This window comes from Dendrobates tinctorius, unplaced genomic scaffold (genome assembly GCF_039654945.1).
Source record: "Dendrobates tinctorius isolate UK_male_01 unplaced genomic scaffold, ASM3965494v1 ptg000362l, whole genome shotgun sequence".
In the NCBI taxonomy this organism is placed as follows: Eukaryota; Metazoa; Chordata; class Amphibia; order Anura; family Dendrobatidae; genus Dendrobates; species Dendrobates tinctorius.
Genome location: NW_027362028.1, coordinates 667,402 through 693,733, shown reverse-complemented (window position 1 = coordinate 693,733; position 26,332 = coordinate 667,402). Strand labels below are relative to the sequence as shown.

Genomic DNA, 26,332 nt, shown 5'->3' with positions numbered 1-26,332 from the left:
TCTATCACCCTACCCGTCCTCTCCACAGTGCGGCCCCCCTACATCTCCTCCCTCATCTCTGTTTATCACCCTACCCATCCTCTCCACAGTGCGGCCCCCCTACATCTCCTCCCTCATCTCTGTCTATCACCCTACCCGTCCTCTCCACAGTGCGGCCCCCCCACATCTCCTCCCTCATCTCTGTTTATCACCCTACCCATCCTCTCCACAGTGCGGCCCCCCTACATCTCCTCCCTCATCTCTGTTTATCACCCTACCCATCCTCTCCACAGTGCGGCCCCCCTACATCTCCTCCCTCATCTCTGTCTATCACCCTACCCGTCCTCTCCACAGTGCTGCCCCCCTACATCTCCTCCCTCATCTCTGTTTATCACCCTACCCATCCTCTCCACAGTGTGGCCCCCCTACATCTCCTCCCTCATTTCTGTCTATCACCTACCTGTCCTCTCCACAGTGCGGCCCCCCTACATCTCCTCGCTCATTTCTGTCTATCACCTAGCTGTCCTCTCCACAGTGCGGCCCCCCTACCTCTCCTCCCTCATCTCTGTCTATCACCCTACCCATCCTCTCCACAGTGCAGCCCCCCTACATCTCCTCCCTCATCTCTGTTTATCACCCTACCCATCCTCTCCACAGTGTGGCCCCCCTACATCTCCTCCCTCATTTCTGTCTATCACCTAGCTGTCCTCTCCACAGTGCGGCCCCCCTACATCTCCTCCCTCATCTCTGTTTATCACCCTACCCATCCTCTCCACAGTGCGGCCCCCCTACATCTCCTCCATCATCTCTGTCTATCACCCTACCCATCCTCTCCACAGTGCGGCCCCCCTACATCTCCTCCATCATCTCTGTCTATCACCCTACCCATCCTCTCCACAGTGCGGCCCCCCTACATCTCCTCCTCATCTCTGTCTATCACCCTACTCATCCTCTCCACAGTGCGGCCCCCCTACATCTCCTCCCTCATCTCTGTCGATCACCCTACCCGTCCTCTCCACAGTGCAGCCCCCCTACATCTCCTCCCTCATCTCTGTCTATCACCCTACTCATCCTCTCCACAGTGCGGCCCCCCTACATCTCCTCCATCATCTCTGTCTATCACCCTACTCATCCTCTCCACAGTGCGGCCCCCCCTACATCTCCTCCCTCATCTCTGTCTATCACCCTACCCATCCTCTCCACAGTGCGGCCCCCCTACATCTCCTCCTCATCTCTGTCTATCACCCTACTCATCCTCTCCACAGTGCGGCCCCCCTACATCTCCTCCCTCATCTCTGTCGATCACCCTACCCGTCCTCTCCACAGTGCAGCCCCCCTACATCTCCTCCTCATCTCTGTCTATCACCCTACCCGTCCTCTCCACAGTGCAGCCCCCCTACATCTCCTCCCTCATCTCTGTCTATCACCCTACTCATCCTCTCCACAGTGCGGCCCCCCTACATCTCCTCCATCATCTCTGTCTATCACCCTACCCATCCTCTCCACAGTGTGGCCCCCCTACATCTCCTCCCTCATTTCTGTCTATCACCTAGCTGTCCTCTCCACAGTGCGGCCCCCCTACATCTCCTCCCTCATCTCTGTCTATCACCCTACTCATCCTCTCCACAGTGCGGCCCCCATACATCTCCTCCTCATCTCTGTCGATCACCCTACCCGTCCTCTCCACAGTGCGGCCCCCCTACATCTCCTCCTCATCTCTGTCGATCACCCTACCCGTCCTCTCCACAGTGCAGCCCCCCTACATCTCCTCCCTTATCTCTGTCTATCACCCTACTCATCCTCTCCACAGTGCGGCCCCCCTACATCTCCTCCTCATCTCTGTCTATCACCCTACTCATCCTCTCCACAGTGCGACCCCCCCTACATCTCCTCCCTCATCTCTGTCTATCACCCTACTCATCCTCTCCACAGTGCGGCCCCCCTACATCTCCTCCCTCATCTCTGTCTATCACCCTACTCATCCTCTCCACAGTGCGGCTCCCCTACACCTCCTCCCTCATCTCTGTTTATCACCCTACTCATCCTCTCCACAGTGTGGCCCCCCTACATCTCCTCCCTCATCTCTGTCTATCACCTAGCTGTCCTCTCCACAGTGCGGCCCCCCTACATCTCCTCCCTCATTTCTGTCTATCACCTAGCTGTCCTCTCCACAGTGCGGCCCCCCTACATCTCCTCCCTCATTTCTGTCTATCACCTAGCTGTCCTCTCCACAGTGCGGCCCCCCTACATCTCCTCCCTCATCTCTGTTTATCACCCTACCCATCCTCTCCACAGTGCGGCCCCCCTACATCTCCTCCCTCATTTCTGTCTATCACCTACCTGTCCTCTCCACAGTGCGGCCCCCCTACATCTCCTCCCTCATCTCTGTTTATCACCCTACCCATCCTCTCCACAGTGCAGCCCCCCTACATCTCCTCCCTCATCTCTGTCTATCACCCTACCCGTCCTCTCCACAGTGCGGCCCCCCTACATCTCCTCCCTCATCTCTGTTTATCACCCTACTCATCCTCTCCACAGTGCGGCCCCCCTACATCTCCTCCCTCATCTCTGTCTATCACCCTACCCGTCCTCTCCACAGTGCGGCCCCCCCACATCTCCTCCCTCATCTCTGTTTATCACCCTACCCATCCTCTCCACAGTGCGGCCCCCCTACATCTCCTCCCTCATCTCTGTTTATCACCCTACCCATCCTCTCCACAGTGCGGCCCCACTACATCTCCTCCCTCATCTCTGTCTATCACCCTACCCATCCTCTCCACAGTGCGGCCCCCCTACATCTCCTCCCTCATCTCTGTCTATCACCCTACCCGTCCTCTCCACAGTGCTGCCCCCCTACATCTCCTCCCTCATCTCTGTTTATCACCCTACCCATCCTCTCCACAGTGTGGCCCCCCTACATCTCCTCCCTCATTTCTGTCTATCACCTAGCTGTCCTCTCCACAGTGCGGCCCCCCTAACTCTCCTCCCTCATTTCTGTCTATCACCCTACCCATCCTCTCCACAGTGCGGCCCCCCTACCTCTCCTCCCTCATCTCTGTCTATCACCCTACCCATCCTCTTCACATTGCGGCCCCCCTACATCTCCTCCCTCATCTCTGTTTATCACCCTACCCGTCCTCTCCACAGTGCTGCCCCCCTACATCTCCTCCCTCATCTCTGTTTATCACCCTACCCATCCTCTCCACAGTGTGGCCCCCCTACATCTCCTCCCTCATTTCTGTTTATCACCCTACCCATCCTCTCCACAGTGCGGCCCCACTACATCTCCTCCCTCATCTCTGTCTATCACCCTACCCATCCTCTCCACAGTGCGGCCCCCCTACATCTCCTCGCTCATTTCTGTCTATCACCTAGCTGTCCTCTCCACAGTGCGGCCCCCCTACCTCTCCTCCCTCATCTCTGTTTATCACCCCACCCATCCTCTCCACAGTGCGGCCCCCCTACATCTCCTCCCTCATCTCTGTCTATCACCCTACCCGTCCTCTCCACAGTGCTGCCCCCCTACATCTCCTCCCTCATCTCTGTTTATCACCCTACCCATCCTCTCCACAGTGTGGCCCCCCTACATCTCCTCCCTCATTTCTGTCTATCACCTAGCTGTCCTCTCCACAGTGCGGCCCCCCTAACTCTCCTCCCTCATTTCTGTCTATCACCCTACCCATCCTCTCCACAGTGCGGCCCCCCTACCTCTCCTCCCTCATCTCTGTCTATCACCCTACCCATCCTCTTCACATTGCGGCCCCCCTACATCTCCTCCCTCATTTCTGTCTATCACCTACCTGTCCTCTCCACAGTGCGGCCCCCCTACATCTTCTCCCTCTTTTCTGTCTATCACCCTAAAAATAATAATCTTTATTTATATAGCACCAACATATTCCGCAGCGCTTTAACCCTACCAGTTATAGAAGATAATGATAACTCCCGCTCGACGAACTTCTCTCTTTTTCTCTCCCTCAGTTCAACCAATTATCTTAGTGTTATATCTAATTAGATGATTACAGAGCTCACATAAAGCAGAAGAGCTTGGTGGTTGCAATCACTCTAGGTGGCTCTACTGTTTCACTGTTTCAGAACACAACCTGAACAGTCTCACAAATCAGTGATTATTACTCCCTTTCAACCCTTCCCTGAGTTTACTATTAGCGCCAGACGACCCTCAGACCTGTGTTAATTCTCAAAGAACTCTGGATATTGTTTCTTTCATACTGCTTTTTGGAAATTGACACTATTTAAAGGCTGCTCTCAACTTTAAGCCCATGAATAGAAGTGTAGTTACTATTTTGGATCTATTACTTGGAGCCCTTCCACAGCCAAACCATCCTACCACACTTCTATTCCATCTACTACACCACAAGAGTGAATAGACCAGACCACAGGTCTGAGGCTTATGTGCCAACTTCTCCATTGGTAATATATGACTCTTCAAGTCCCAAAACACTTAAAATCTATCAGACTGTCCACATTTGGATATTGCTTATGGAAACCTCACCCCTTTCCAGTCCAGGACATACCCACATTTGCATAGATTGTTTCTAAAACTGGTCCAGCAGGAGAGAGGACCCTGTCCACGAGGGCTCACAGTCTACAAGGGATGGGTGAGGATACAGTAGGCGAGGGTAAAGCTGGTCGTGCAGCAGTTTGGTGGATCGGTGGTTACTGCAGGTTATTGGCTTGTTGGAAGAGGTAGGTCTTCAGGTTCCTTTTGAAGGTTTCCATGCTAGGTGAGAGTCTGATATGTTCTGGTAGAGAGTTCCAGAGTAGGGGGGATGCACGTGTGGGAAGAAGGGCCCCCGGCGAGTGTCCGGGCCTGAACCAAGGGGACCGTCACCTAGGTTCCGGGGGAAACTGTTCCCGGGGGACAGAGTTCAGGGACGGACCGTTGAGATAAACAGATGGGCTGGGGGAGGAGCCAGTATAAAAGGGTTGGGGAACGCTAGTCACAGTGAGTCAGCAGACTGGGACAGACGCAGCAGGAGACCGTGGGAGCGACTGAGAGCCAAAGCAACTTACCAGAGCCAGGAGACGTTCACCTAGGACATCAGAGGGACGGCGCCCAGACGACCGTCCGAAAGCCGCTGCCCTGCTTCAACCCGCGGCTGTTGGCGCCTTGCTCCAGCCCGCGGCTGTGGCCTGTCTCCCGCCTCCCGCAGCCGCCCTGCTCTCACCCGTGGCCACGGCAAGTCCAGTGCCGTCTGCGGCCACCACTGTCCCGCTCCAGTCCGCGGCAAGGGCTGGGCAGTTGCTCGCTGCGGATTCCACATCGCAGCTGTTAGCTGCACAGGTGGCGTATCTATCGCCACCCTGCATCGCTGCCGCTTGCCCCAGTCCGGGGGCTGCGGCCCATCTGTCCAAGGACTCCTCCGGGGTCTGTGGTGCCCCGGTGTCACCGGAGCGTCGGAACGCTCGAAGACTACGTCAACTCTTCAGCTGCTGGGCCCAGCGGCTGCTACGCCGAAGAACCACCGTCCAGAACACTGAGGGACGTCAGGACGGCTAAGTTGATTATATAGTTAAGGACCCGTAGTCGGCCATACCGCGGCCCTATAGTGAACGGATTTCGCCGGACGTAGTCATGTTCTACTCTGTTCGTGTTTGCTTGTATTGAGCCCCTGCGAGGGCAACTCTTGTTACCCCTTTGGTTGGTCAGGCTACGACTGAGGACAGTTACCTCTAGGCCTATAAATGTTATTACTAAAAGCACTAAACCGTCTCGCACCTCGTCACTGCGTCCTGCGTACCTGCTAGAACCACACACGCGAGAAATTTTGTATGCGATTGTGGGAAGAGGAGATAAGAGGGGAGTAGAGAAGGAGATCTTGTGAGGATCGGAGGTTGTGTGCAGGTAAGTACCGGGAGACGAGGTCACAGATGTATGGAGGACTCAGGTTGTGGATGGCTTTGTATGCCATGGTTAGGCTTTGAACTGGAGTCTTTGGGTAATGGGGAGCCAGTGTAGGGAATGACGGAGGGGAGAGGCAAGGGAATAGTGGGGGGACAGGTGGATTAGTTGGGTAGCAGAGTTTAGGATAGATTGGAGGGGTGCAAAAGTGTTAGAGGGGAGGCCGCAGAGCAGGTGGTTGCATACTGTAGTCAAGGTGGGAGATAAGGGCAAGCACTAGTCTTTTTGCAGATTTTTGAATGTGCAGATCCGGGAAATATTTTTGAGTTGTAGTCATCAGGAAATGGAAAGGCTGGGATATGTGATTTGAAGGAGAGATCAGAGTCCAGGGTTACCCAGCGAGCTTGCGGGACTGGGGAGAGTGTGCTGCCAGTGACTTTGAAAGATAGGTCTGTTGAGGAGATTGAGTGAGATGGTGGAAAGATGATGAATTCTGTTTTGTCCATGTTAGATTTTAGAAATCTAGTGGTGAAGAAGGATGAAATAGCTGCATATATTGTGGAATACTGGTTAGTAGAGAGGTGATATTTGGACCAGAGAGGTAGATCTGTCTGTTATCAGCATAGAGGTGATACTGCAAGCCATAAGACTACATGAGATGTCCCAGGCGTCAGGATCTTGTCAGCGCCAGTGTGCAGCCTCCGCTGAGCAGGGACTCACCCGCACTGTAGGGGGCCCGGGGTCAGGTACAGCCGGAAAGTACAGATACACAGGACCTGTGGGCTCTGAAGTTTAGCAAGCAGTCACAGGACTTACGGTCATGTGACTGCAAGGGGGCGGGGCTTAGCATCCTGCTTTCAGAGATGGCAGGACACTATACAGAAATACTCAAAGTCAGGCAAAACGGAGGTCATACACAGAGATATCAGTAAAGTACCAGGGATGAGACAGAATGGATAGTCAGGGCCAAGCAGAAGTCAAAACCAAACAAACATAGAAGGTACCAAGCAGAATCCAAAGCAATATCCAGAGAACAGACCGAGTCGTACACAGAGAATCAAGCAACCAGAATACAGCACAAACACACTCAGGGGTCACCACACAATGCCAAGGGCGAAAGTATAACTGACAGGGATGGGAGCGTCCTGAGGCTTAAGAAGCCTCTCCCAGAACCAAAGAGAGGCCACCATAATAGGTCCCAGGTGTGCAGGTAAGCCTGCACTGGGATCACAACCTTTAACCCCAGAAATGCCAGTCATCAGCACTGGTTCCAGACATTAACCCCACGTGTGCGAGTCAAACCCGCACTGAGATCATGACACCAGGCTGAAGCTGTGTAAGGAGAAGAGCAGGGGTAGAACTGAACCTTGGGGGACATCTACAAATAGGTGGTAAGATGAAGAAGTGGTTGTGAGTAGGAGATACTTAATATCCGGTCCGATAGGTATGATGAGATCCACAATAGGGCCAAGTCTGTGATGCCAAGAGATGAGATGGTCTGTAGTAAGAGGGAATGGTCCACTATGTTGAAGACAGTGGACAGGTCCAGGAGGAGGAAAGAGCAGTGTAGAAGGCAGAGGACACGTCAGTGAGGAGGTAGAGTAATGTCGTTTGGATTTGTTGGTTAGTAGGTCATTGGTGACTTTAGTCAGGGCAGTTTCAATCAATTAAAAAAAACACTGCATTTGAACAGCAAAGTGAATTTCCCATTGAAATTACTTGATAGAGTTTTCCAAGAGTTTTTGAATCAGTTTTCTTTGGAGAATATACAGTCCAGAAAAATAATCACCCCAAAAACACATAACTGTTGTATCTAACTACAGTAAATGATTACAGAACAGTCCTAGAAAATTCCGACTGTTGTCAACTAAGGCCACCAACTGTCCACTACAACATGCACATAACTCTCTTTTCCAGATTGATGTCCCAGATAGCACCTGAAGAACCATAGCCTCCTCTGGATATTAGTCAAGCACCACTCAACCAATCTTAGCACCTTCTCGGGCTGACATCACTCATGGTCCAAGCTGATCCCTAAAACTGACCCATTTTCAGGCTGACAACGTACTCGGTTCATACTGACCTATCACTCCTACAGTAGATCCCCCCTCGCAGGCTAAATCATACCAGCCCCTCAATTCCAAGCAAAACTAAAGATCAGCTCAACTTCTCACAATCTCCAAGCATGACTCACTCATAACCCTTGCCCAATGGCCTTTTCAAAGAGTGTTAGATGACCCAATGTACAGTGTCTGATAAGGCCCCACGTAAGACTGTTCAGCCCACCACCTCTCCTGAACTAGTCATCTTTGGCCTCTAGTTCATGGACACTGTCCTGATGGGAAAGCCTCGGGTATAATGCTCTACAAAGACCAATCACATGTTCACTTTACACCACACCACAGTCCTCTTGACCCCAAACCACTCACCTTTATCATTTTCAAAATCACAATATCAACTTCCATGTCGACGTTGAGTTCATCCTGACATGGCATCGCCTCCATCTCTCTACAAGTCAAAGGTGTAGGTTCAGGCTGTCATGCCAGGTAGGTATAAGAGGTACACAAGCAGCAACTGCACCAAAATCCTAGTTTCAAATTCTCCTCTGCGACATAAGAAATGACACATGGTGGCGTGGGAACCTGGTATGTTTTTCACATTTGGGTGTCATGTCATTGTGTCATAATCTGGAGATAAAAATGGGCCTGGCTAGATCCAATTCAATTCTGACTCTCAAAATCAATGATGTCATGGCAATTTGGAGACTCCAGCAGTCCGCATACCTATAAGAGAATAACATGTGAACTGAAAAGTGGGACAAAAGAATAGCTTTGACTAAAATTAACAACAATTATTTTCTTTATTTTTAATTCTTTTTTTTTTTTTTATTATCCAGACCAAAGCCGATAAATCGTTTACAACCGAAACCTTTGATGATTCTGTGACTCTGGTGACTAAGCTCCTAAAAGAACACACCCAAACGTTGGATGTCTCACTATCATTTAAAACAAGCCCTGCTGATTTGAATGGCACCACAATCGGTGCGACTGCAGGACTAAAACATTCCAAAAATGAAAGTATTCAAACCTTGAAAGAATACTCCCAGAAAACGGTAATAACACAAAGCATTAACTTTTTGAAAATGGCAGACGACTAGATGAGTCATATGTGTTGTACCCCGAGGTTCATATGGCCATGAAATCATGATGTCCTGACACTTTTGGAACTAGCGGTAGTCAATCATGTATGAAAAGTGTACCTGAGGTGTAGAAGGAACGATAGTGGTTAAGTTGTTGGAGGCCTCATGGGTTATTCAAAGGCCCTTTCTAGTATTGTAAGTCAACAGATAGGTGATGTCCACCAATATAGGTTTCGAAAAACACCAAGGTACCCTCCAAAAGAGCATATTGTCCCATGGCCTTTAGAAGGCCAACTTGGTAGAGAGGTTGAACAATGCCGTATATGTCCTGATATTCATCAACATGGGTCATTTTTTGCCAGCTAACCATGGGCGATATCTTTGTTTATCTTTTGCCCTTTCATTGTAGACCACCATTTTAATCAGAGAGCTCCTAAGACCTCTGGCAAACAGTTTATTTTGCTCACAAAGATTCAGATTGTCACGCACCTTCTACCAACAGCAATTTGAAGATCTCTCCACAGGTGATTAATGCGATTTAGATCCGGACTCATTGCTGCCACTTCAGAACTCTCCAGCGCTTTGTTTCCATCTATTTTTGGGGGGATTCTTGAAGTATGTTTGGGGTCATTGTCCTGCTGGAAGACCCATGACTTTTGATGCAAACACAGCTTTCTGACACTGGGTGGTACATTGCTACCCAAAATCCTCTGGTAATCTTCAGATTTCATGATGCCTTACACACAGTCAAGGCACTCAGTGCCATAGGCAGCAAAATAACTTCAAAATATCTTTGCACCTTCACCATATTTGACTGTAGGTATTGTGTTCTTTTCATTGTAGGCCTCATTCCATTTTCGGTGAACAGTAGTATGATGTGCTTTACCAAAAAGCTCTATCTGTCCACAAGATGCTTTCCCAGGAGGATTTCGGCTTACTTATGTACATTTGGGGTGCTCCTGGGTCTCCTTCCATAGCATTTAATTTCATTCAAATATTGACTAATAGTTCACGCTGACACTCATGCACCCTGAGCCTGTAGGACAGCTTGAATTTCTTTGGAACTTAATTGAGGCTGCTTATCCACCATCCGGATTATCCTGCATTGCAACCTTTCATAAATTTTTCTCTGTCGTCCACGTCCAGGGAGATTAGCTACAGAAACATGTTGTAAACTTCTTGATTATGTTGCACACCGTGGACAAAGAAACATCAAGATCTCTGGAGATAGACTTGTAACCTTAAAATTGTTGATATTTTTCTACAATTTTGGTAGTTAAGTCCTCAGACAGTTCTCTTCTTTTTCTGTTCTCCATACTTGGTGTGGCATACAAATATACACAATTCACAGATTGAGTCAACATCACCCCTTTTTATCTGGTTTCAGGTGTGATTTTCATATCGCCCCACACCTGTTACTAGCCACTGGTGAATGTGAACGAGCATCACATTGTTTAACCACAATTTTGGTAAGGTGTCACCAATTTTGTCCTGCCAATTTTTGGGGTTCTGTGTGAAATTATGTCCAATTTCCTTTTTTTCCCTGTTTTTCAGGGTTGTTCCTATACACATGAAGGAAATAAACATGTTTAATTACAATCATTTTCTGGGAGAAATACTTCATTTTCTGGAAATATTTCAAGGTTGCCAGCACTTTTGGCCATGAATGTATAGAGCGGGAAATTAAATATTTTCTACTTTTCTCTTAGAAAAAACAGTATCTAAGAGTGTCCGGAGAGGTGCAGCTCGGAACTTTCCAAATGAGAACTAGAGGCGCCATGGTATCGATGGTTTTCATTGACGACCTAAACAACCTCCCTCCGTTCTACCAAAAGACAGAATATTTTGCTTTTCTAGAGATGTACGGGACGCATTACGCCACCTCCGGGGTCGTTGGTGGGAAATACGATTTGGTTTATGTATTGGATTCCCAGTCTATGGAAACTAAAGGTACAGTAAATGGAAATGCTCGGCTGGGTCCTTCACTTGTGACTCCGGCAGTCCCAATACTTCAACTTTCATCACGCTTACATTCCGCCAGATAGTGAAGAAGGGGACAATGTGGTGGAAGCATTGTATAGCCACACCAAAAGACTTCTTGATTTTAAGAAAAAATGTAAAAAAAAAAAACCATGACATATGAACTGAGCTGTACTGACCTGTCATTGCAGAGATCACCGACCGCACTGTAGAGACTTGTCTCGGATTCAATGCTGGTATAAAGGTGGAGGCTAAAGGGATTAATGTTGCGGCTGATGTCAAACCAACCGATTGTGAAAAGCTTATTTCCAATACCGCAGGTAAGTGTCCATCCAATTATCCTACACGCTAGTCAGACGCATTTGTGCCCATTTTTTGTATGTTTTTTCCTGTTTTAAGGCTCGATTTTTCTTTTTTGTTTTGCCGGCAAATTCTTCTTTTAGTTTGCGCCTATTTTTAAGTCTATTTTTTTTTTATTCTTATTCTTTGTTTGCCCTTGTGGCTGTAACATTTATAATCCAGAGGTTTGCAGCCAAATTATTTGCGACTTTCTAAAAAGTTGCAAAACTTTTGCAGAACTATATATTACATTGCCCAATCCCTTGAGCTATTTATTGTACACCCTAAAATTTTTGGTGCAAATTTCAGGAGTTGCGTGCGACGGATCGTGAAACTTTTGGCTTTAAAAGGCACAAAAATGAGTCAAAGACAAGAAATAAAAAGTGTTTTTGATTTTGCACAAAATTCATAAACCTGCATGGACTGTTTTGAAGAATTTTGAGCAAATACCATAAAAAGAAAAAAGGGATTAAAAAAAAAAATGCAATGATGAATTGGACATGGACTGAGGTAAGTGGAGCAGAAGACAAACCATACGGTGGTGAACGGACCTCCAGATAGAAAACGAGGAGCAATTACGGTAACTTTCGTTAAGTTGAAAAATAGGCGATATCGAGAGATGTCGCAGAAAAAAAATAGATGAATAACCCAAAACTCAAAAAAAAACCAAAAAATGACCAAAAGACCATCACAACAATAAAAAAGGTAAAAATAAATAAAGTATAATAAATATTGTAAACATACGCCTTCTAGAATATGGGGTAAAGCAAAATAAGAATGAAAACTGTATAAAAATGTAGCATTGCAGTATATAGAAAAGCAGTAAGTCTCTAAAGAAAACTAAAAAAAAAATAAATGATAAAAAAAATCTAATTTGACTCTCCCTCCTTTTTTTCCCTTGCATTACTAATAAAATAAAAGATAAACAGTTTGTGTACATAAAAATCCCATATATCTAAGTATAAAAAATAATTTATCTGAATAGTAAATAGCAAAGAAACCGATCACAATCTTATATGTACCCTAAAATGGCTCATCTCGTAGAAAATGATGCCATCGTACAGCTCCATCGATGGAAGAATCTAAGTTATGGGTCTCAGAAAATGGCAACAAGCCAAATTTAAAAAAAAAAAAAAAAATGCAAAAAAGTTTTTTTTTTTACTACTTAAATGCACCCCCTGTTTCATATATAGGAGTTTGTTATGAACTTAATCATACTAATCTGTGAAATCCTATTTTCAGGTCATTTTTACTGTATGAAGGACATCATGAAGACCAAACCTAAAAAAACAATAGCAAAGTAATATTTGTTTTTCACTATTTCACAGCACTTGCATCCCCCCCCCCCCCGTTATTCAGTATGTTATATAGGAAAATGAATGGCGATATTCAAAACTGCCATTCGTCCCACAAAACACAAGCCCTCGTACTGCAATTTCAGAGGAAAAATAAAATAGTTATATAGCTCTCGAAGGAAGTAAGGGAAAAAGCTCAGTCATGAAGGGGTTATTATTAAAGAGGGCCTATCTCTTGCCACAAATAAATAAAAGCTGCACTCTATACTGCTAAAGCATATCACTGTGAAATATAGTATATGAAATATGAATAGCAATACTGCTTCTGGATACTAGGAAAAAATGAGACGCTTTGCACATAATTTGGCCAATTCATACCTGCCCAGCAACCAACGACAAGGCGGTCTCAAAACTGATGGGTCCTACCGTATCTAATGTGAATACCTCTCTAAGACTGAAGTCTGAATTCCTGGTTAGATGTGAATACCTCTCTTCAAAGTCTGATTTTATTAGTAGGTAGGACCCTGTTGCAATTAAAATCCACTACATGCTGAAGGGCGGAATGCTCAGTCAGCTGCTCCTAGTATACACCTGTTCACATTAGCTTGGTAGTGCCAGTCAGTTTTTTTGCCATTGTATATTATCTCTTGCCATAAATATTTTTTAAAATTTGGCATAAATCCCGCTGTTCTCCTGAATCCAGCGATGTTTTTCTTTTTTTCCTGCGCCTCTCCTGTCCTGAGCTATGGTTTCATGTTCCCTGTTCATATATCTAGTCTTGTTAGCCAACTGGGCATGTCCATAATAAAGACAGCCCTGGAGGAACGTTGATGATCACACCCACTTGGATAACAAGACCAGAATTATGTGAAGTGAAGAATGGGTCATATCTCAGGAACGGAGAGGAGCAGGAACAAAAGAAAAACATTGCCGGATTCAGGAGAACAGCGGCGTTTACACCAGGTTAAAAAAATTACATATTTACAAAAAGTGACGGGTTCAGTTTACATTTTTCATCATATAACAGAATGAAGATTTTCAGACATGAGTCTGGTGGTAGTTTAGGAATATTTTTTAGCTGTATCATTTTGCAAAATTTTATGACTGTTTAAAAAGTAATGTCATAAATTTGCCTAATAACATCTGACTAATCCAACCTCGCCCACCGACGGCCACAAAAACTGAAATGTCGGTTTTGGAACAAAATAGATGACAAAGAGCGTGAAAGAATACAATATTTGGCTCACGCTAGAAAAAAATATGTCAAATAAAGGAATAATACCTGAACACAAAAATTTTTTAAAAAAATTCTTGGATATATTATCCCCCCAATATCTCTGATTTTATACTACAGGAAACACAAAAAGTGACTCGGTGATTGAGCACGTCGTCTCGTTTGTGGAGGGAGGAACGATAGATTTTGCAACGGTTATACAAGAGAAACTTTCCCGGAGAGAAACCAACATTGACGTTGACCTCTTTGTGAAATGGGCGCACTCTTTAATAGACGCTCCGGCCGTAATAAAGCGGAAGGTAAAGGAACAGATGGTGAGACGGAACATTGGTGGAGTGAAGCAGCTCTAATGGAGGCAGGCACACAGCCGTTATGGGGCCCCAGAGATGAGTGGCCCTGTCCCCAGTGTAATTCTGTGAGCTTCATGTCGTTTCGGATACTACAGGACATTCCCAAATATTTGGGAAGCTGGTACAAGGTCCCAGGTCGGATGCATGTCCCAATGGTGGACATGCATTGGTGCAACCTGTGCAGCTACACCGGGCCCAAAATATAAAGGCCGAGAAGAATCTAGGTTTTTCCATCATCTGGTGCAAGAATTTGGTTTGGCGCCCCACACCCTGAAGCGGTTTGAGTAGGCCTCATATGACCACTTATATGTGATTGGCCCAAGTTCCGACGGGCTGCTCTCCATAATACTCTCAATGACCGCTGAAAACCTACAGCCCCTGCTTCAATGAGAGAAGCAGGAAGAGAAGCTCGTAGGCATGTGACCGGTCATGTGATGACTGCTGGAACCGGCAAGCAGAGCTGAATCCTGGCAGTGAGTATATTACACACTGTTAGGATTGGCGAAAGGGCTTCTCCAGACTTCTGAATACTCACTCACATGGCACTCATTGCACTCTGTCAGTATTCTCTGGTGCTGGCAGTGAAAGCAGGAGGTCATGTAACCTCAAGCATGCGATTTGCATACTTCCGGCCACATTCCAACTAGACGCGTCCGGTCTCGCTGAATACAAGTGAATTGAGTGAGGCAGCGCATGTCTAGTCATCACCATGTATGCAAATTGCACCACAGAATACTGACAGCGTGCAGTGCATGCTCTGTAAGGATTCAGAAGCCTGTAGTCTCAGAGAGCGACTGCAAACTTTCATCACAAACCTGGAGGAACCCTTTGATGATCTTAACATAAATACAAATGTAGTAACCCTTAACTTGTCAAACGGCACAACACTTTATTAACAGAGCCATGTATCAAGTAATCTTACTAGTTATGGATTGTTGCTTGTGTACAGAATAAGAATCAATATTACAACAGGAATACATCACAAGAACCACCCTCAGTACAAAAATGCAGCATTACAGCCCCCAATCAGTCCAAGAATATATCACCAGATCCACCATCAGTACAGAAAAACATCACCAGAACCATCATCAATGCAGGAATACATAATCAGAACCACCATCTGTACAGGAATAAAGCACCAGAACCACCACCCGTACAGGAATACATCACCAGAACCACCATCAGTACAGAAAAACATCACCAAAACCATCATCAATGCAGGAATACATAATCAGAACCACCATCAGTACAGGAATACATCACCAGAACAGTACAGTTCCCTCTATACTGTGCCCTCACACTGTCCCCTCTCTGTACTGTGCTTGCTCACTCTTTTCTCCCCTCATTGTTGTATCCTCACACATCCCCCACTCCCCATAACTGTCTATAGTTGTGGCCAAAAGTATTGACACCCCTGCAATTCTGTCAGATAATACTCAGTTTCTTCCTGAAAATGATTGCAAACACAAATTCTTTAGTATTATTATCTTCATTTAATTTGTCTTAAATGAAAAAACACAAAAGAGAATGAAGCAAAAAGCAAAACATTGATCATTTCATACAAAACTCCAAAAATGGACCAGACAAAAGTATTGGCACCCTCAGCCTAATACTTTGTTGCACAACCTTTAGCCAAAATAACTGCGACCAACCGCTTCCGGTAACCATCAATGAGTTTCTTACAATGCTCTGCTGGAATTTTAGACCATTCTTCTTTGTCAAACTGATCCAGGTCCCTGATATTTGAAGGGTGCCTTCTCCAAACTGCCATTTTTAGATCTCTCCACAGGTGTTCTATGGGATTCAGGTCTGGACTCATTGCTGGCCACCTTAGAAGTCTCCAGTGCTTTTTCTCAAACCATTTTCTAGTGCTTTTTGAAGTGTGGTTTGGGTCATTGTCCTGCTGGAAGACCCATGACCTCTGAGGGAGACCCAGCTTTCTCACACTGGGCCCTACATTATGCTGCAAAATTTGTTGGCAGTCTTCAGACTTCATAATGCCATGTACACGGTCAAGCATTCCAGTGCCAGAGGCAGCAAAGCAACCCCAAAACATCAGGGAACCTCCGCCATGTTTGACTGTAGGGACCGTGTTCTTTTCTTTGAATGCCTCTTTTTTTCTCCTGTAAACTCTATGTTGATGCCTTTGCCCAAAAAGCTCTACGTTCATCTCATCTGACCAGAGAACATTCTTCCAAAACATTTTAGCCTTTTTCAGGTAAGTTTTGGCAAACTCCAGCCTGGCTTTTTTATGTCTCGGGGTAAGAAGTGGGGTCTTCCTGGGTCTCCTACCATACGGTCCCTTTTCATTCAGACGCCGACGGATAGTACGGGTTGACACTGTTTTACCCTTGGACTTCAGGGCAGCTTGAACTTGTTTGGATGTTAGTCGAGGTTCTTTATCCAACATCCGCACAATCTTGCATTGAAATCTCTTGTCAATTTTTCTTTTCCGTCCACATCTAGGGATGTTAGTCACAGTGCCATGGGCTTTAAACTTCTTGATGACACTGTGCACGGTAGATACAGGAACATTCAGGTCTTTGGAGATGGATTTGTAGCCTTGAGATTGCTCATGCTTCCTCACAATTTGGTTTCTCAAGTCCTCAGACAGTTCTTTGGTCTTCTTTCTTTTCTCCATGCTCAATGTCGTACACACAAGGACACAGGACAGAGGTTGAGTCAACTTTAATCCATGTCAACTGGCTGCAAGTGTGATTTAGTTATTGCCAACACCTGTTAGGGGCCACAGGTAAGTTACAGGTGCTGTTAATTACACAAATTAGAGAAGCATCACATGATTTTTCGAACAGTGCCAATACTTTTGTCCACCCTGTTTTTTATGTTTGGTGTGGAATTATATCCAATTTGGCTTTAGGACAATTCTTTTTCTGTTTTTTCATTTAAGACAAATTAAATGAAGATAATAATACCAAAGAATTTGTGTTTGCAATCATTTTCAGGAAGAAACTGAGTATTATCTGACAGAATTGCAGGGGTGTCAATACTTTTGGCCACAACTGTATCTATCTATCTATCTATTATCTATCTTTCTATCTGTTTTGTATTATTTATCTGACATCTATCTCCATATCTATCTAAAATATTCAGGATTGAGAGTCCTCAGTATCTCATATCTATCTAACAAATTAAAACAGCACTCTGAAACACTATAATATGTAAACATTGAATATATGAAATTGGAACTGCATTACTGCAACTTGTTAAATAATGAAGGTACTTAGCGCACAAATTGATCAATTCATATGATCTCAATAGCCAGCGACAAGGCTTACCCCTTTTTTGGGACCCTAAACCTAACATGATGCCTCTCCTGGGCTAAAAGCCTACAATTGTATGATTAGGGTAGGATCAAACTTAAAACTGCTTTAGACCCCCTTCAGATGTCAGTGTGTCCGATACGTGTGGTGACAGTTTTCACACATATCAGAGACATTTAAACCCACACTTGTTAGAGTGTTTCCACTGACTGTGTGTCCATAGGCAAAACACACTGACATGTCCATTTTTTATCAGCAGCACGGGCCAGAACACGTACACGGAAGACATCCCTGTGTCATCAGTGTGAGATGTACTGGCACCTGGGAATCAGTGGTACTGTTCGCATGGTCCCCAGTGCCCGATGCTGGAGGCAGCTCTCATCATTATCCCCTGATCGCTCTGAGATCAGCTTGGGACAATGTTGAGAGTTGTATTCAGCCCCCACTGTCTACATTGAGGGTAAAATGAAGAATAAAATAAAAAAACACATTATACTCACCTTTACACCTAATCCCCTGAAGCCATTGTCACCTGTTAAAAAAACTAAAATAATGAACCGCAATATCCCTCACCTGTCTGAAGTTGAAAGAATCCATAGTGTCTCATACCATAATCCATCTGAGCAATATTTGCTCATCAGCATGAACTTTGACCTGATCTATTGATCTATCTTTGATCTATCTCCTATGTATCGGCATTTTCTGCCATGTTTAGATGCTCAGATTACGGTTTGCTATCACTGATCACGTCTTTGTATATTTCCTTTTCTCGCCCCCGGTGCAGCTCTCTCCCATTTACACCCTGATTCCTATTGACCTAAGAGACGCCTACCAGAAGATGAAGAACCTGGAGCGCGCCATTGAGGATTACGTGGATGAATATAACGTGTGTAAATGTGAGCCGTGTAAGAACGGCGGCACGCTGGTGCTGCTGGATGGGGAATGTATGTGTACGTGCCCGCTGGGGTATCACGGCATAGCCTGCGAGACTGCGGCACACAATCTAGCCAAAAGTAAGTCACACCACTTACATCCATCTCCAAATTAAACCTCTGTGTCCTCTAATGATCAATGTATTTATTTATTTACAAATACTGATTTAAAATTCTTTGCATTTGCAAAATATTGCGAACTATCGAAAATAACTTTCCCGGTTGTCAGTTTGGAGGTGAATGACTGTAAAGTTGTATAAAAAGGGAAAAATATTCAGGATTGAGAGTCCTCAGTGGTTGATACCTTTTAATGGCTAACTGAAAAGATGGTAACACATTGCAAGCTTTCGAGACTACTCAGGTCTCTTCATCAGGCATAGACTAATACAAAATCTGAAGTCACATATTTATGCACAATACAGCACAGAAAAAATGCAATAGATGAGACAAGTGACGTGAAGCAGAACTATCATTATGGGAGAGGGATAAACATAAATATTGGACCAGTTCATAGATAAGGAGTCCGGATGTTTTATAGTCCTCTGATTGGGGTCTCCTAATGTGTTGTGATGCCCCCACACGGTCTTAGGAGCAAATTCCTTAATTGATGTAAAAAGACATAAATCCATGCAACACATTCATTCCAGCACTGAGAGTGCCTGTATAAAAAGGGAAGAGATTGTAGAACTCCTTATTGATCGGGAGATTTTTTTTTTTTTTCTGTCTTTCGTCTATTTTTTTTCTCTCCTTCTTCCAGGAGCCAAATCCTTTTTTGAATTTTTGCTCTCACATAGCCATACAAGAGTTTGTTCTGTAAGATATAAGGTTTAGTTTTGTATGGCACTGTTCACTTTACCTTAAACTGAAAAAAATAAAAAATCCAATTGTGGGGGAAGGGCGAACCCCTCTCCTCCCACTCCTCGTAATTCTGCAATTGTTTTTTGGATTTCATCTTATGACGTTCCTTGCACGGTAAAAAAAAAATGATCCAGTAACTTGATACTCCAGGTCAGTACGATAACGGTGATGCTAAACACATACGGTAAATTCACAACATACAACACAAAAAACACACAAAGAGCGAACATAAGAAAGTAAAGCGATACGACTTCCTTCATTCCAAAGTCACATGTGACCGATCACTAATGGATCTGCAAACCCAGCGACGCTGGAGAAAGGTTTAGGTCAGTTACATAATCACAGAACTATAAGTAAGTGTGAGAAAAGAAAAAGAATCTGTGAACTGCGGAATATAAAATACATAAAGAAAAAAGTTCTTTATGCACTTTTTCATACTTATTTTATAGCTTATTATCAGCCCAGTTTTCATCAATCCAGACTTGAATTTGAATTATGAGAATTTAAAACCTGAACTGTAAGAACAAGCCCTAATAGTCGATCTTATGTCAGGTTCCCAGATAGTAAGCAGGCTCAAGAGATGAGCCCGCACCCTAGTTGACTATAAGTAAGTGTGCGTAGAGAAAAAGAGCCTATGAATATAAAATACATAAAGAAAGGTGTTTTTGCACTTTTTTGATACTTGTTTTATAGCTTTTTATCAGCCCACTTTTCATCAATCCAGACCTGAACTTGAATTATCAGAAATTTAAACCAGAATTGTCAGAACAAGCCCTAGTTTCCGGGTAGTAAGCAGGCTCAGGAGATGAGCCCGCACAATAGTCAACATGTACCCAGCCCCATCAATTATAAAATTATAAAGTTACACTTCTCAGAAAATGGTGCCATAAATCAATAAAATAGACTTTTTTTTCTTACAAATATCAAAATGTAAAATGTAAATACTACATGTTCTTTTCTAAGGCCTCTTTCACACTTCCGTTTTTTACAATCAGTCACAATCTGCCAGGTTTTGAAAAAAAACGGATCCTCAATTTTTTTTTGAGGATTCATTTTTTTCCCATTGACTTGCATTAATGGCGGATTGTGACGGATTGATGTCCGTTGCATCCGTTTTTTGTGAGGATCCGCCAAAAGTTGCTGTCCGTCACCATCCTCAAAAATTTCAAAACGGAGCTTGTAACGTTTTTTTCTCTGGCGGATCCTGCAAACACTGATTTAACCCGAATTTCTTTCTGGGTGCCGGACAAAACAAAAAAAAATTCTCTCTCTCTCTCTCTCTCTCTCTCTCGCCAGCGATTCCTTTAAATTTCTTCATTTTCAGGATCCGTCTGAAAACGGATCCTGTGCCATCCGTTCACATCAGTTGAGAACGGATCCGCTTGTCCGCCTTTTTGGCGGATTATAACTGATGCAAAAAACTGAAGTGTGAAAGAGGCCTAAGCTGACAATACAGGGAAAGCGCATCTTACTGAGAGTCTTTTCTCTGTTTCCGAGACAAAGGCCTGGTTCAGACCAGCATATGCAAAATCATCCATCTTTCATCCAGAAAAAAACATGATTTTTCATTGTTGTAATCCTATCTGTATGCCATCTGTGTGTCGTCCGTATGTCCATTTTTTACATTCGTTTGCCATCTGTGATGACATTTTACGCCCATGTGCCATGTGAGTGTCCAGTTCTTAGGTCAAAGTGCCATCCATGTGTCCATTTTTTACATCCAAGTGCCATCCATGTGTCCATTTTTTTACGCCAATGTACCATCCATGTGTCCATATTTTACCTCCATGTGCCATTCATGCGTCTGTTTTTTCCATCCTTGTACCTTCCATGTGTCCGTTTTCTATGTCGTGTGCCATCCATGTGTCCATTTTTTACGTCATATGCCCTCAATGTGTCTGTTTTATACATCCATGTGCCATCCATGTGTCATGCTGTGACGGTCTTAGGTAGGGAAAGGGGGGGTCTCAAACTGTCCCTGGAACTGGGACCCTAACTAGCCCTGCCCTGGGGATACTCTTGATGGTAGAGAGGCCCGAGTCCTTGACCTCACTAAAGGGGGTTTTACACATAGCGATATCGCTAGCAATATCGCTAAAACGTCACTGGTTTTGTGACGTTATAGCGATATTGCTAGCGATATCGCTATGTGTGATACTTACCTCCGACCGCCTCCCCCGCTGTCCATCGCTGATCACGCGAGAATGTCCGGCTCCATTTCTCGTCGTCAGCTTCCTGCTGGGGCTTCCTGCTGTGACGACGAGCGACGCTGGACGCGGACGGGAGGACGTCAGGATCGCAGTGTGTGAAAGGTGAGTATCGTGCGCTGCGTCGCTGCGGCATCGCTGTGAGATCTTCCTGTGTGGAAGCTCACTAGCGATCATTTAGCGATGCACCAGCGATCCTAACCGGGTCGGATCGCTCGTCGGATCGCTGGTGCATCGCTAAATGTAAAAGGGCCTTAAGTCATTGGTCTGTCCCCTCTCCCACCCCCTGGAGCCTTGGACAGAAATGTACTGTAAACAATACACAAAAGAGAAAACAGGGATAACAGAAACCCTCAATCATACAAAAGCATAAACCATCAATAGGTAGGAGGATAGGGACAGGGGGGAATAAACTAAATTGGAAGTGTCCCGGAGATACAAATACGTACTACAGAACACCTCGACAACAACTTCTCTCCAAACACTTAGAGTAAGCACACATCACAGGAAGACGAATCTCCAATATTAACAACAAACACCTCTTCAGCACAGCGTCTCCTAAGAGCAAGGAAGCAGAGCTTTCACTGGAAAGACAAAGAGGGTCTGGTCAGGTTTTATTGGGAAAGGAAATGACCAGATCAGAAGCAGCTGAAACGGAGCTGCAAGTTTCTCACCAGCATAGAAAGGGTCGTTAACCTCCTCAGCACCTAAGGAAACCAAATCCATTTAATAAGGCACACAAACACACAGGCTGTCAGCTACCACAGCAAAAGGCATAACTTACTGATTGGTGGGCTTTGACTGCTGGGAGCCTCCACCAATCCCAAAAATGGAGTTCTGAAATGCCCCATTTGTAACTCGCTTTGGTCGCAATGCTATTATTTTTCTATGGGACTGCAAGAGATAACCCTTTAAACACCTATCCTATGCCGCATATACAGTAAGGCTGTATTGGAAATGCCTAAATCCCTCACACAGCTCCATCAATGGAAAAATAATAAAAGTTACGGTTCCCAGAAAATGTTGACAAAAATCAAGTACACATTTTTTTAAAAAATTCTACATTTTATTTACCAGTAAAAAATGTAAATTTGGAACCCCCATAAAGGTACTGACCTAATGTGATATGTTGTCAGGTCATGTTTTCTGCAATGCTCAAACAAATAATGGCAGAAATGTGGGGGGGTTTTTCCACCATTTTACCGCATTTGTAATGTTTTTTCCCGTTTTTTCTGTACGTTTTATGGGAAAGTGAATGGTATCAATGAAAACTATAATTCGACCCACAATAAACTAAGCCACCGTATGTCCATGATGATGCAGAAATAAATTAGTTATGGGTCTTGGAAGAAAAGGAGGGAGAACAATTAAGGGTAAAAATTAAACTTAGCCAAAAGGGGTCAAGATTTTGCTGCGACTTCCTTGCTGTGAGAGTGGGAGGTAGAGCTGCTATATTCTGAGTATGGATATTGTTTTCTCCTGGATACTGCGGAAATCAGATTCTTAAAATACTGAGAGAAGTGGGAACTGTCAGTGATGACATCTATAGACTTTTATGATCATCCCTTTATATTCTTGCTGTCAGCTCTTTAGTGTTATGACTCCTGACGTAGGAAAACCTCATCTTCTTCAATGGTCTTCCTCATCTTCTTCTGTCCGTGTGGTCCCTTACCCTGTTGGATAAAAGCACGGACCATCACCATAGTTTACATGCCCTTTGTAGTAGCTCACAACTTCTCATTATCTTCATTTCCATGTCTCCGGGAACATGACTTGTCACAATGCATCAAGAATTGTCCTTTGTATCTGTGGTTACATTGACCCATTGTTGAAAGTTAACTTGCTTTCCTATAAATTCTGATCCACCGGTGTCTTCTCACAGAGCCTATGGAGGAGAATCATCACGGACGCTGGGGCTGCTGGAAATCATCATCATCCTGCGTAGACAACGAAGAGACAAGAACCCGAACTTGTGACAGCAAAGATGGAAAAGCATGCATTGGGGAGACTACAAGGAAGGTTCCATGCTGAAACAACCATTCCCAGGTTCAGCGTTCCCACGATCCCTTCCTCAAAAACTTCCATTCTTTTGTTGAACTATCCAATGTACCTTAGATTCCCGTGGTGCTAACTTTTATGTCAATCTGTGTGAATAACTCTACTTGGCCATGAGGCCGCGTTCACATCTCTGGGTTCTGTTCGAAGACTCTGCATTTCTTAGAATAGGTCATTAATATCAGATTCATGAGTGTCCTACAGCTTGTTTGCAAGTCTTCAGGTTGGAACAAGAAGACATTGTCTGGAGCCAGAGCAGCACTGCCCTGTACACAGTGTAGTGGTCATTCTCGGTTAAAGCAGCTCCGATCACATTCACAGAAATAGGAGCCAAGCGGCAATACCGAGAATGGCCATTACACCGTTAATGGCGCTGGGTTTTATGTGCTTTGCATCTGATTCCTCCAGGTCCACATCATGGTCCCGGACAAACCCTTTAATGCAGCGTGTAGACCTATACTTCCCAGCAGGACTGTGAGGTTCTCCATCGAACCTTATGAGTCAATGTGGTCCACAATTGATCTTACACAGTCGCCTGTCCTACTACATAACTACTGACCATGTTATTATGTATCTGTGGTTAATTATCATGGAATTATACATATCAAGTATTCAGCGTCTTGTGTCGTTATTGGTTTTATTGATGAGCTGAGATACATATTTTAGTTGTGGGATGACGCTAAGGGGAAACTCTTGATCCCACTGAAGCTCAAAGGTGCCAACTAAATCAACTTCACTATTAAAGGGGTTCTCCAGTGAAAACAATTATCGCCTATTCTTGGGATAGATGATAACTTCTTGACCAATGGGGGTCTGAGGGCCTGGTATCTGCACTGATTGGCAGATCAGGGGACATTTATACCCATGACCGGCAATGTGCATGCCTGGACTGCCGCTCTATTCATCCCTTATTAGGGTGCCAAGCTCTGTGTTCAAATTTTTGTTGGCTCGATAGTAAATTGAGAGGAGATTGAGTTCCTCCAGTTTTGATTGGCCAAGTGGGCTGGGCAGCACAGGTATCCTGGTCCCCACTGTCTTGAGAGGGAAGGAACCAATTCTGGAGTGTAATTTGGTAAGCTTCTAATGATTTTAATGGAGATGACTTAAGAAAACATTTACTCACTGATCATTTTGAAGCTACGTACCCAATGGAAAACTCTAGTGAAATCCTATTTTCAATGCGAATGATGAAACCCAGATGTCTTGGACTACCCAGAGATGTTTTGTGGAACACAAGGATTTCCTATACTGGACAAGTCAGGAGAGGTGGGATCTCTCTGTTTGGAGATGGTTTATTTCCTCCTCCATCCAGCCCAGACCCCCATGATGACATCTCTCAAAAACTGTTGAGTTTACTACGGATGCACCCTTGACTCCCTTAACTATGCCGCCATCGCCAGCCGCAAGTAAATTAATTCAGACCAATACATGTAGACCTCAAAATAATATCCGACCGTAAACCAGACATGACCCCTATAACAGATATGTCCAAAGACGTGACAGTTCATGTAAAAATCCAGAGACTCACGGGTGATTGGAGATGTTTACTTTTCATCTCTTTCCAGCCCAGACCCCCATGATGACTTTTTAAAGACTTCAACCTTTACTGCTGATACACCATTGACCCCCTGGCTTCTATAGCCATCGCTAGCTGAAGGTACATTCCAGAACCCCTAATTAATTCAGACCAATAAATTCAGACCTTAGAACCAAAATCAGCAACATGACCAGACCTCAGACCAAACCCCAAAATAAGAGCAGACCCTAAAACAAACATGACACCTATAACAGATATGTCCGAAAAGGTAACAGCTCCTTTATAAACCCAAAAATTCACAGGTGACATCTCTCTGAATGGAAATATTATTTTCTCATTTCTTCTCCATCTGTCCCAGACCACCATGATGACTTCTCCCAAAAACTGCAGCATTTACTTTTGATACATCCTTGACTCCACTCAATTCTGCAGTCATCGTCAGATATAATAAGACTGCAGGCCAGACCCCTAAATAAATTTAAACAAGTTAATTTAGAGCTCAGAATCCAAAGCAGACCCCAAAATAAGATCAGACCCTTACTCATACACGTTACCTATAAGAGAGGCGTCAGCTCCTTTGTAAATCCAATGATTAACAGTTGACATCTCTCTGACTGGAAATATTATTTTCTCATTTCTTCTGTACCAGACCGCCATGATGACTTCCCCCAAAGACTGCAGAGTTTTCTGCTGATACAATCTTAGCACCCCTCAATTCTGCAGTCACTGCCAGCCGCAGACTGCAGAATTCACTGCTAATGCAACTCTTAGACCCTCTGTCACGATATGTCTGGTTCTGCGTGACACGACCCGACAATCGGTCGGTCACCTAACAACAAGACAGACAAGGGGACACCGAGGAAACAATTACAATGGTGGGCCCTCTAATAGGGAACGGGGAAGTGGACACCTCCTGCACTCTCCTAAGGAAGAGCCCTGAACTCGCCTCACGTTCCCTATACAGGTTCTTTCAACCTGTCGCCGACCAAGATACCTCAGTCCCTCACTTGCCCTGCACCTATACCTTACTAAGGAACTGGCAAGTGCGGACACTGGTCCTCTCCGCTGTACTAATAAAACACCAGGGAAAATAACAGACAGGGAAAAACAAACAACTCTTAGCTTGCTCTGCAGTCATACACCGGACCGCAGAGTAAGGCACCCGGACACAGCTTCCAGCAAAAACACCAAGGCTGCAGATAAGCTGCTCTCTTCAGCAAGGTTGGTTAGTGAATGACCAGTATTACCAACAATGAGCTAAGCATCTGATGACCTTTTATAGGAAG

At 44.8% G+C, this 26,332-nt stretch overlaps 1 protein-coding gene and 1 long non-coding RNA gene across 2 annotated transcripts in view; one reads left to right on the top strand and one right to left on the bottom strand.

The window, feature by feature from the left end:
* The window catches only part of C9 (complement C9), a 77,575-nt gene extending 53,450 nt beyond the window's left edge, over positions 1-24,125 (top strand). The window contains exons 6-11 of the mRNA XM_073562647.1: positions 8,736-8,951; positions 10,688-10,928; positions 11,150-11,278; positions 13,947-14,125; positions 18,242-18,470; positions 23,337-24,125. Of these exons, the coding sequence (XP_073418748.1) occupies positions 8,736-8,951; positions 10,688-10,928; positions 11,150-11,278; positions 13,947-14,125; positions 18,242-18,470; positions 23,337-23,485 (1,143 nt within the window). The 3' untranslated portion in view covers positions 23,486-24,125. The remainder of the gene's footprint in view (positions 1-8,735; positions 8,952-10,687; positions 10,929-11,149; positions 11,279-13,946; positions 14,126-18,241; positions 18,471-23,336) is intronic.
* Positions 1-26,332, bottom strand: part of LOC141075553 (uncharacterized) — a 161,670-nt gene that overhangs the window by 90,580 nt on the left and 44,758 nt on the right. The window lies entirely within an intron of this gene.